The sequence below is a fragment of the Pristiophorus japonicus genome, chromosome 5 (genome assembly GCF_044704955.1).
Source record: "Pristiophorus japonicus isolate sPriJap1 chromosome 5, sPriJap1.hap1, whole genome shotgun sequence".
In the NCBI taxonomy this organism is placed as follows: domain Eukaryota; kingdom Metazoa; phylum Chordata; class Chondrichthyes; family Pristiophoridae; genus Pristiophorus; species Pristiophorus japonicus.
In genome coordinates, this window is record NC_091981.1 from 47,074,073 (window position 1) to 47,086,771 (window position 12,699).

Below are 12,699 nucleotides of genomic sequence, written 5' to 3' on the forward strand. Positions count from 1 at the left end.
TGCTCCTATTTCTTATGTTCTTATGTCTTTTACCTCCCACAGGGCCTTCACACGTCCAGCAGGTGGTCCAGGTCACCGAGGAAAACGACTCCTCGGAGGAGGTCACTCCCTCTGTGGGTACACCGTCACAGGACTTATGCAGACCATGCACCAGATCAGATACTCGCAATTCTGTGGGAGAAGTTAGATAGTCGGGTTTTCACATCGTGACTCACACTTCACAAGTGAACAAGAGCAGATGGCGGAGTCAGGGACAGGAGTAGAAAATCCACGTCGGAGTCCGCAGGACTCTCCAAGCTCCGTTCAGCTGGGTGCAGATGTTGTACCCCAGGGACGGTCGATGAAGAGGATACTTCTTGAGCAGCAGCAGAGACTGTGCATTGTAAATAAGAACGTAAGAAATAGGAATAGGAGTAGGCCTTATGGCCCCTTGAGCCTGCTCTGCCATTCAATAAGATCATGACTGATCTGATCATGGTCTCAGCTCCACTTGCTCGCCTGCTCCCCATAAGAAACTGTCTATTTCTGTCTTAAATTTATGCAATGTCCCAGCTTCTACAGCTAGTTAGAGCAGGGACCTGAGCAGCCTGCCTCTACCTTTGCTGAAGCCTCAGGGGCTGCGCCATTTATCAGTGCTAGGAAAAGGAAGATTAAAGATTTGTAGTTGCACAACAAACATTTAGATTGTTACGTTTCTGTTATCTATTTGAACCACATAATTATTCTTCTTTTGCACCACTTTCCCGTCTTGCCTTTACTTGCTTGCTGGCTGGCAAGTGGACTTTTCAGTTGTGTGATGATGAATGGGAAGACATGAATTGACGCCGAGCAATGGAGGTGGTGCGGGGGGCTGCTGTGAAAGCGATGCTTGGTTGTTTGCTTTGTTAGTGGCTTTGCTGGAGAGAGGGGGGGAGCAAAAGTGGTATTTGCATGTGGTTGTTAGATGGATGCACTGGTGGAACCTAAGCAGACCTCACAATAATGAGGGCATCCCGGGCATCATCTTCCTCCTCCTCTTCCTCAGAATCAACCAAAGAGGCTCTGTGCTTAGTTCCTCCTGCAGGTCAAAACCTCATTGCTGCGCAATGTTGTGCAAAGCACAGTACATAACCATTATGGAAACTCTCTGGCTGGTGCGACTGAAGGATGCCTCCAGATCTGTCCAGGCATCTGAAGCGCATCTTCAGCATGCTGGTGGCTTGTTCGATGACACATCTGGTGGTCTTATGGTATTCATTGTATTGCTCCTGGGCCTCACTCCTCAGGTTTCTGAGAGGTTTCATCAGCCACGCATTAAGTGGGTATCTCTTGTCTCCGAGCAGCCAGCCAGTAACTCGGCTTTGAGATACGAAGAGATCAGGGAGTTTGGACTGTCGCACGACAAAAACATCATGGCAGCTGCCCAGGAATCTTGTGCACACCTGCATAAAAGATCTTTTTGTGATTGCACACCAGCTGCACATTGATGGAGTGGAAGCCCTTGCAGTTTATGAATACTCCTGGATGATTGAGGAGGCTGCCTTAATTGCCACAAGCATGCAGTCGATGAGGCCCTGCAGCTATGGGAAGCCAGCCAGAGCCACAAGCCCGAGTGTCCGCCAATTCTGACTGGCAGCATAACAGGTAAAGATGACATAATTGGCAGCTCTGGCAAACAAAATATGTTCCAAATAAGAATAAAAATATAATTATTCACTTTCCTGCCTTCGTTTCACTGAGTGACTTCTGTCTGAGGACCTATGTCCTTTGGAAACTACACAGAGTCAAATTTAAACCTCTTTTAATGTTTCATTGCATGAGAGTTCAAAATCCAGAATCTATATCATTACTTCTAAGCTAGCTATAATCCTTCATTGTGTAAACGGTTTACTTTTCTGAAATTTCAGAACTCATGTAAGGTTGTGATTATGCAATACTGCCCTGGCCTTTCGAAACAGAAGACCAGGGACTTTCCTTTCATCTCTCCACATTGGATTCAAATCCAACTCCCAGAGGTGGAAAAGCAATGCTGTAACACTAGTGTGACACAGAGAGCCTTATCAGGAACCTGAATACAATCTTCAACATCAGTTTGCTAAGCTTAAAAAAAAGCATTCATCAAAACAATTCAGCACACAACTTGCATACCCAAAAGGACTGGTGACTTATGATGTTATTGTTAATGGCCAGGCTCCTGGGGTGTGCTGATCCAAAGTGCAGACGAAGACCGCCATCCTGCGTGGAGCATGCGAAGAGCAGGTCCAGGAGACCGAGCGTGAGCTAGCGAAGGCCTCAGCAACAAGTCACCGAGTGTATGTCTCAGACCACGAATCAAAGCCACTGGACCTAGCACCATTTAATCGCAACTCCAGCACCTCCCAGTTTCTTCACCCGTTTCCACTAAGTCCGACTATTTCTCTCTTTTGAATGCACCGCGGCCCTAGGGAGCATACACACTCTCAGCGGGGAAAATGGAGCGGTTGCTGGAGCGCAGAGAATTGTGGGTCCTAAGGCTGCCATTAGTCAACGGCGGTCCAAGGCAATGCTTGCCATATTCCAGGGCTCTTACTAAACACCATTCCAATTCGGATCAGTTCTGTGAGGTTCCCAGCCCATTCTCTCAGCATTATGATTTTTTCTCACAGTAAAGGATTCTCTTGGGCAGAGTGATCATGATAGAATTTTACTTTAAGTTTGAGTGACTTGCCCAAGTCCGAAACTAGAGTCTTCAAATTAAATAAAGCCAATTATGTGGGTATGGGGGGGGGGGGGGCGAGTTGGCTAGGGTTTGAAGAATTGGAAGAAATAGATTGTGAGGTATGGTGGTAGATAAGCAGTGGTCGGCATTTGAAGAAGTGTTTCATAATTCTCAACAAAAATACATTCCACTGAGAAGCAGAAACTCCACAGGAAAAGTGATCCATCCATGGCTAACTGAAGAGGTTGGGGATAGCGTTGGATTGAAAAAGGAGGCTTGTAGAATTGTGGAGAACTCTGAGGATTGGGAGAGTTTCAGAAACCAGCAAAGGATGACCAAAATATTGATAAAAAGGGAAAAAATAGAATGTGAGAATGGGCTAGCAGGAAATATAAGGGCAGATTGTAAGAGCTACTCCAGGTTTGTAAAAAGGAAGAGAGTGGCGGGAGCGGACATTGGTCCCCTTGAGGCTGAGACAGGAGATGTTATTATGGGGAATAAGGAAATGGCAGAGACGTTGAACAAGTATTTTGTGTCGGTCTTCACAATGGAGGACACTGGGAACATGCCGGGAATGAAGGGGAACCAGGAGTCTAGTGGGGGTGAGGAACTTAACGTAATTAGTATGATTGGAGAGGGAGCGCTGGGGAAACTGATGGCTGACAAATCCCCTGGACCCGACTGCCTACATCCAAGAGGAAGTGGCTGCAGAGATGGTGGATGCATTGGTTTTGATCTTCCAGGAGTTCCCTGGATTCTGGAGTGGTCCCAGCAGATTGGAGGATAGCAAATGTAACACCGCTGTCTTGGGGGGGGGGAAAAAGAGAGAGAACAGGGAACGGAGTTGGCCTGACATCAATCTACAGGAAAGTGCTGGAATCCATTGTTGGGGAAGTGGTGTCAGGGCACTTGGAGGGCTGGCATGCGGGTGCAGCAGGCAATGGGGAGGGCAGGTGGCATGTTGGCCTTGATTGCAGGGGAGTTGGAGTATAGGAATCGGGGCCTTGGTGGGACCACACCTGGAGTACTGTGCGCAGTTTTGGTCTCCTTGTTGAGGGAGGGATATGCTTGCCTTGGAGGCGGTGTGACAAAGATTCACTGGATTGGTTCTTGGGATAAGGGGGCTGTCCTATGCTGAGAGATTGTATGGTGTGGGCCTGTACTCTCTGGAGTTTGGAGGAATGAGAGGTGATCTGATTGAAATACATGAGATTCTGGAGGGCATTGACAAGGTGGATGTTGGGAGGTTGTTTCGTCTGGCTGGAATGTCTAGAGCTGGGGGGCATAGTCTGAGGATGGGGGGTGGACCATTTGGGACCGAGGTGTGGAGGAATTTCTTCCACATGGTGGCTGTGAGTCTTTGGAATTCTCTGCCCCAGAGGGCTGTGGATGCTGAGATGGATGGATTTTTGGACTCTGCAGGAATCAACGGGTGTGGAGATTGGACGGGACAGTGGAGTTGAGGTCGATGCTCAGCCATGATCTTTATTGAATGGCGGAGCAGGCTCGAGGGGCCGTATGGCCTACTCCTGCTCCTATTTCGTATGTTCCTGCTATTTCAGTATCGGGCTCCTCCCACCCTACCCCAGCTGTCCAGTGCGCAGCTTGTGAATTTAAATGCGTGGCAGCTTACAGATCCATGCGTGGGCTTAGAGGGAACAGTGCTGAGTACTTATTGATATTTTTCCGTCATGGTTTCTGTGTTCTCACCTTGCTTACACTGGTGAGTTCCAAGAAACCCGGGAAACTATGGTCTCAAAGTTAATGTGCAAAACCCATGTCAACATTGCTCTAACTGAGCAATTAACATACGTCAATTGATAATTCCCCATCCCGATGGTGTTGCATGCATGCAGCCTAACGCAATGGAGTGCAATGCGGAAGTCGGCGGGTTGGAACCGGTTTCCCAACATGCTTGCATTTTTGCCAGATTTAATCCACCCATTCGCATAAAATTCTACTTGCTCCGCCAAGTTAAAATTCTTCCCAGTGATTCTGTAGTGTTATCAAGTTATAATCTATCCTTGATTCTACCAAGGATGTTTTATATATAAATAAAATTGTCATCAATTTCAGTATTTTTTTCTGCATTTGGGTTCCCACTAGTGCAGTTTTCTTTAATATTGAATTAATAATTTATTCACTTTGCTTCACTTCACTTCAACAGTGAATCAATAATGCCAACAATATTCTGCTTACACTGCATGACTTTCACTTCTTTTCCCAATGGCATCCAGAGTCCTCTGGTCGGAGCATGTGCCAGGAAATCTCTTGCTCCTTCATTGCCTGGCAGGTCTGGGATACAGTCTTCAGGCTTGTCATCATCTTCCTGAGCACACAGAAGTCATTTTACAGCTTTTATAAATGCTGTAATTGGTTTTAGTATTTCACATTATTCAGAAGAATCATTAAGACTCAAAATTCCTGGGACTGATTCAGCTTAATTTACAGAATACGAAACTAATAGGGTATAGTCCCTTTTTAATGAAAACCAGATAATGACTGGTTTTCTCCACATTCAAAGGCTCCGTAAAAAAAAAATCTAACTCTCAAAAACCACACATTTTAAAGTTGCACGTTCTTGAAGTTTCATTAGTGGGTTGTTAATAATAGAGCAAAGCATGCATTCTCCTGCTTTTTCTCCTGTTTAAGTTTTAACTTCTGTGTCATATATATTCCCACAAAATGATCAGAAATGTACAACAAAACAACATGTTTCTCATTATTCATTCTAATCCTCAAATTCTGTAAATTTTTTGAAGGCAGCAATTCATGCTGGATTATCGTTGAATGGATACCAGAATCGCTCTGCTACTTTGCCCCAGTGGCTGTTCTTCAGACAAGAGCCTGATCAGTCAGTATCTGTGAGCTATTTTACTGTGGAAGCTAGTCATAGTGGAACCCTATTCTCTCCTTGCCTTACATCCACACACACTGAACTTCCTACAAGAATTAATAGATAGGCCAGGGCAACAGGCACAAGGGCTGTTTTTTTCCCATCCGTGAAGCCCATGGAGACCAAGGCTAATTGTAAAGCCCCCACTGTTGCCCCAGATCCTCAAATATTTTAATTACTTGCTAAAATTCTGTATAGATGTAACTTTGTAAGTAATTTCTCTCACACGAAAGAGGAATGTATTCTACTGAATTGCCACATAAACTTAAATGCTATGAAAAGACATACTTTTACAATTGACAGTGCCTCATCAGGTTAGCTTTCTTCCCAAGTTTTGAGCTCAAACTGCTAGTCACAGGCACACTGGAAGCAGATCTTTCATGCAGATCGCCTCTCTGATGAAAAGCGAGAGCTGTGGGCAGCACTCCCAATTCATAACATCACTGGAGAGGAACTTCATGACATCATGGAAGAGATAGCTGTAACCAGACATTTTAAAGTGTAAAACTTTGGAAGAAAGGAAGAAAAGGAACAATATGCATCACTTTGTAACATTTAGGATTATGTTGCAATTTAGATGAGCACATCTCTATTTTAAGTTGAGTGATGCCTCACAGAGCTATGACTGAATTGTACAGTAAAAGTGATGCCCGTCAGATTATTAATATGCCAGTTTCTTTAAATTTATAATAGTGCACAAATATTTACACATATTTATTGGATATAGGATTGCATTTCAACAGGATAACTAGACATGAAACTAAATAATACTCTTGTAAAAAGCATTCAGTAAAATTTGCTTAATACTGATTCAGTTCAGAACATTATCTTGGTACAATTTTTTAGAGCAAATTCTAACATTTTAAAATGCATGCAACTGTGATACCAAAGTATAACAGTACAGAATTGTGAAATAAGATCATTTTGTTTTTGTAACTTTTAAAACTTGCTTTAAAAAAATTAACAAAAATCTTGAGTTGAGTACCTAAAGTAATTTTGTTCAGGATCCTTACAACTGTCAGAGAGAGTAGTTTTTCATTTCTCTGTCTGAGCTGCATTCAAATCAATTTATTTCACATGGCAACAAAATCTTTACTTATGGAAGACTATTACACTGGGAGGACACCACTTTAAAACAAAATGTTTTAAATACTGCTAACGTAACTGGTGATACTGAATGCCTCTCGAAGAAATGTTACATAACAAATTTCAGCAAACATGAGAATTTCAATTGAATCAATAATGATGAAACAGTTTCCATGAAACTGTTTACAGGAATATTGTTTAGTCCTATGTGCAGTTATCACAATACCCAAGGGAGCAATGTTGCTTGGGGCCATAAAGGGGCAGAGAAATGCATTTTTAAAAATTATTTAAGCGTTCATTTTCCTGTCTATTGGGTTGCATGGGGAGAAAGAGATCAGCAATATAGGTATATTACACTTGCATCATTGTGGGGCGGTTACGTATGTTGAATTCTATACCAGCCTATGTTGATTTTTTTTTAGGTTAGCGGTTGAAACTAAAATAAATAAAAGCATATTTGTTAAAAAAGACTGCATGTGTGTGTGAAGGAGTCACATTCTTGAAGCATTTGTTGTACAACAGTTTTCTCAGTAATCAGTCCTGGTTCTAGATTGAACACTTTATGGTAATGTCCAATCTATGGTAATGTTTAGATGCCGATTTAAAGCAGACCAACAGTGCATTAAATTGGTGTGCCACATACTACTGGGAGTTAGGATACTGGCTCTTGGCCATTACTCCTCACAAAACAAGACTTCAATCTCAGGACATTGGGAGGCCTGGCTGGTGCTTCCACGTACAAAACAAATTCAGAGCATTAGTCTTGCATACCTCATGGTAACTGACCACAGTACAGAATATGAGGCAAGTATCAAACATTTTGGCTGTGGGATTGTGATTAGTGCAGGATTACCAACAGATAGAAAGAAAATGAACAATTAAAAGGAAAAAAAAACAAGTGCAACAATTCAACTTACAACTAACCTTTATCATCCCTGGTGGTGGCTTCTCGTAACTATTAAAAACAAAAATAAATTGCAATAATTTAAAGACTTCGCAAATAAGAAATATTTAATAGTAGTTACTTTACATGAGCCTCCTATCCTTTAATGAATAAAGGTGTATTCACATTCTGCAAGTTTAATGTTGGTGTGCAGTGGAAACCAATGTAAATAAAACCTGGAATATAAAGTGGGTGCCAAGGCACGAACCGACTCTCAAATGAAGTGGAGTGAGACGATCTCCTCCACGGAGATTGAACTGGACTGATACCAAATAAAGTGGAACAGCCACAAATTTTAAGTTGAGTTCTCAATAAATTCAACAGTGTGCTCCTTGAACCAAGGGTTTGGACACTACAATGACCCAATGTTATCGTTCCCATTTCCAAGGTTACCACTGCTGGCTGATGATACATCTGCATTAACCTTGTCAACTTTTTCCATTATAAATTCCCATGTCCTTATTTATAATGGAAACTGTCTATGCAAACTTGTTGCATTGCAATACAACCTTCTCCAACCAGCTCCTGAAGATGTTGCAGAGCCACCACTGAAGGACAGGTGTAATGACTGTAACAAAATTTTATAGGCAGTTTCCATCATAAATGTGTATCTATGAATTTACAATTGAAATAAATATCAAAATAGATGCAATGCGTATCACTTCAAAATGATAAGTGAAAGGGTGTAAGGTTAAACCCAGCAACTGTAGGCCAGTTACTTTAACCTTGGTAGTAGGGAAGCTTTTAGAAATGATAATCTAGGACAAAATTAACAACCACTTGGGCATGTATGGATTAATTAAGAAAAGCCAACATGGATTTGTTAAAGGCAAATCGTGTTTTACAAACTTGATGGAGTTTTTTTGATAAGGTAACAGAGAGGGTTGATAAGGGCAATGCGGTTGATATGGTGTACATGGACTTCCAAAACGCATTTGATAATAGGCTTGCCAGCAAAGTTGAAGCCCATGGAATAAAAGGAACAATGGCCGCATGTAAACAAAATTAGCTAAGTGATAGGAAACAGAGAGTAGTGGTGAACGGTTGTTTTAGGGTCTGGAGGAAGGTACACAGTGGTGTACCCCAGGGGTCAGTACTTGAACACTGCTTTTCTTGACATATTAATTAGACTTGGGTGTACAAGGTACAATTTCAAAATTTGAAGATGACACAAAACTTGGAAGTATAGTGAACATTGAGGAGAATAGTGATAGACTTCAAGAAGACATAGACACACTGGTGGAATGGGCGGACACGTGGCATATGAAATTTAATGCAGAAAAGTGAAAAGTGATACATTTTGGTAGGAAGAACGATAAGAGGTAATATAACTAAAGGGTACAATTCTAAAGGGGGTGCATGAACAGACCGGGGAGTATATATGCATAAATCATTGAAGGTGGCAGGGCAGGTTGAGAAAGCAGTTAAAAAAGCATACGGGATCCTGGGCTTCATAAACAGAGGCATAGAGTACAAAAGCCATCATCATCATAGGCAGTCCCTCAAAACAAGGATGACTTGCTTCCATGCCAAAAAGGGATGAGTTCACAGGTGTTTCAATGAAGGACCTAATATTCCAGATTCCGAACTACATCTTGAAGGGTGGAAGATGCCTGTGCGTGGATTTTTTTAATGTGTGGTGGCCGTTGCACACCAGCCACCACATGGGCTTGACAAAGTTTGGCCTTTATCTAGAGGCATGGGTTAACCAGGATGACTGGAGACCAGCTCTGCTGCACGGACCTAGTGCACACACATCAGTGTAGGCTGGCCGGTGCTGCTCCTGGGCCCTCACCTCTCCTGGGCCCCGAACTCTCGCCTCTCCTGGGCCCCGATTACATCCCTCTACGAACTCTTGCCGCTCCTTCGCCCCGACCTCGCCACTCCTGCTGCACCTGCCCACATTGCAATCAGCCGTCGCCCTCTTGCAGCAGCACGCACTGCTCCCTGAAATGGCATGTCGCCGCACGCGGCTCCCTCTAATGGGAGTACAAAAGTAAGGAAGTTATGATGAACCTTTACAAAACACTGGTTCGGCCTCAACTGGAGTATTGTGTCCAATTCTGGGCATCGCACTTTAGGAAGGATGTGAAGGCCTTAGAGAGGGTGCAGAAAAGATTTACAAGAATGGATCCAGGGATGAGGGATATGGATAAACTGGAAAAGCTGGGGATGTTCTCCTTAGAGCAGAGAAGTGTTGAGAGATGGTGTTCAAAATCATGAGGGGTCCAGACAAAGTAGATAGAAACTGTTCCCATTGGCGGAAGGGTCGAGAACCAGAGGACACAGATTAAAGGTGGTGATCAGCAGCAGAACCAAAGGCGACATGAGGAAAAACTTTTTTATGCTGCGACTGGTTAAGATCTGGAATGCACTGCCTGAAAGGGTGGTGGAAGCAGATTCAATTGTGGCTTTCAAAGGGAATTGGTATGTATCTGAATGAAAAAAATTTGCAGGGCCACGGGGAAAGGGCGGGGGAGTGGGACTAGCTGAAGTGCTCTTGCAGAGAGACGGCACGGGCTCGACGGGCCAAATGGCCGCCTCCTCTGCTGTAACTATTCTATGATTCACATTTGAACACCCTGGTCTAACTATCCTCTGCCCTTACCCTGCTTCACCTGAATATTACAAATGGTCTTTACTTCCTGTGTGCATATATAACCTAGGATTGTGCCTAATTCTGTAGCCCTGCTAGCAGGATGGGATTTCAGTTCTATTTTCCGTTCGTTGGGTAGAATGCTATCACTGAGCCATGGTTGACATAGTTTTGGGAATCTGAATATTCCACGGCCCCCGGCCTGCGAGCACCATCGGAGCAGGCTGGGGAGCGGAAGGAGCAGCGTGGCAGCATATCACTCCGGGGAGCAGCACGTGCTGGAGCAGGACAGCAATGGCAGCGAAGAGGGTGACTGGATTGGACAGCACCACGATCCAGGTCGCTGTTTGGAGAGCAGGCAATTATTGCAGGAGTGGCGAGATTGGGGCGAAGGAGCAGCGAGAGATTGTAGAGGGATGTGATCAGGGCCAAGGAGAGGCGAGGGCCCAGGGGCAGCACGGGCCAGCCCACACTGCGATATGTGCGTGCATTAGGTCCATGCAGCAGAGCTGGTCTCCAGTCATCTTGGATAATCCTTGTCACTGGACCTAGCTCTGTCAAGCCCGTGTAGTGGCTGGTGTGCAACAGCCACCCCACGTTAACTAAATCTTGAAGGGTGGAAGATACCTGTGCATGGATTTTTTTCGGGATCTGGAATATTAGGTCCTTCATTGAAACGCCCGTGAACATTTTGGCGTGGAAGCAAATCATCCTCGACTTGAGGGACTGCCTATGATGATGATACACTGTATATACACATGACAGATTAGAATGCTTTAACCCTTAAAAACATGTCAACCTATAAGCTGATTGCATCTATGGGAATCGAGCCAATCTTCACACTTAAACTGGTTGGGTAAAAAAGACTTTGGAATTAGTTTTTAGTCAATGTGTGGCCAATATTTTCTATCTGGACCCCGTTTAGCAATCACAATGAAAACAATCTCATTCAAGGCTTAGATGACAATAACTCACCCTAGTACAGCTCCCAATATCAGCCGAGACTTTTGAGTAAACTAGTTCACAAGATAATTATGTAACAGGAATGCCAATCAGACCATTTTATTTCATCAATTTTGAAAGATTCTGAAGTCTCTCCATTGTAACAACCAATTGTTTCTTACATGAATCCAGGGTTTTGCATCCACGACTTTATCTGGAAATCTGATCCACATGTTGATCACTCTTTGCGTGAAGAATTCCTGTCATCAATCCTAAAATTACCTTTTACTAGTTTGAACTTGCAATTTAAAGTAATGTGTTTATTTTTTCCATTCAAGTAACAATCTTATATACTTGTGTAGGTTCACCCCTCAGATACCTCCTTTCTAATTTCATTACAGCTAAGACGCCGGACACTCGGGATCAGCCTCGTGGTTCTTATCTGCACTACTTCCAGTGCTTGAATGCCTGCATCCCTTGCTTCTTGGCAACCAGAAATGGACACAATACTCAAGGTATGGTCGGATAAAAGCAGTATTTGATAATCACATCATCTGATTTACTGTTTAGGCTGTATAATTTGACAACCTACTGTCTTTTTTGATTGTTGTGCTCACTGACTTATACTGGCTCCCACTTAGGCAACACCTTATTCTCATCTTTGTTTTCAAATCCCTCCATGGCCTCATCCTTCCCTATCTCTGTAATCTCCTCCAGCCCTACAATCTTCCGAGATATCTGCGCTACTCTAATTCTAGCTTCATGAGTAGCCCTGATTTTAATTGCTCAACTATTGGTGGCCATGCCTTCAGCTGCCAAGGCCCTAAGCTCTGGAATTCCCTCCCTAAACCTCTCCTTCCTGACAAACCTAATTGAATTTTTTGAAGAGGTGACTAAAGTAGTGGATAGGGGAATGTCTATGGATATTATTTATATGGACTTCCAGAAGGCGTTTGATAAAGTCCCACACAAGAGACTGTTATCTAAGGTAAAAGCCCACGGACATGAGGGCAAATTATTGACCCAGTTAGGAAATTGACTGAGCAGCACGAGACAGGGAGTAGGGATAATGGGTAGGCACTCAAATTGGCAAGATGTGACTAGTGGTGTCCTGCAGGGATCTGTGTTGGGGCCTCAACTATTCACAATATTTGTCAACAACTTAGATGATGGCATAGAAAGTCATACATCTAAATTTCCTTATGACACAAAGATAGTCGGCATTGTAGATGAAAGCATAAATTTACAAAGGAATATTGAGAGATTAAGTGAATGTGAAAAACTGTGGCAAATGGATTTCAGTGTAAGCAAATGTAAGATTATCCATTTTGGACCTCAAAAGGATAGAACAGGGTACTTTATAAATGGTGAAAAGCTTAAAAAAAAACAGTGGCTGTCCAAAAAGACTTGGGGTTCAAGTACATAGATCATTAAAATGTTATGAAAAGGTACAGAAAATAATCAAAAAGGCTAATGGAATGCTGGCCTCTTATATCTAGAGGACTAAAGTACAAGGGGGTAGAAATTATGCTGCGGCTGTACAAAATCCTGGTCAGACC

At 43.3% G+C, this 12,699-nt stretch overlaps 1 protein-coding gene across 1 annotated transcript in view; it reads right to left on the bottom strand.

The window, feature by feature from the left end:
* Window positions 1-12,699, bottom strand: part of rp9 (RP9 pre-mRNA splicing factor) — a 30,210-nt gene that overhangs the window by 15,942 nt on the left and 1,569 nt on the right. The window contains exons 2-3 of the mRNA XM_070880588.1: window positions 7,584-7,614; window positions 4,877-5,006 (exon numbers count right to left, since the gene is read on the bottom strand). Coding sequence (XP_070736689.1) covers window positions 4,877-5,006; window positions 7,584-7,614 — 161 coding nt within the window. The remainder of the gene's footprint in view (window positions 1-4,876; window positions 5,007-7,583; window positions 7,615-12,699) is intronic.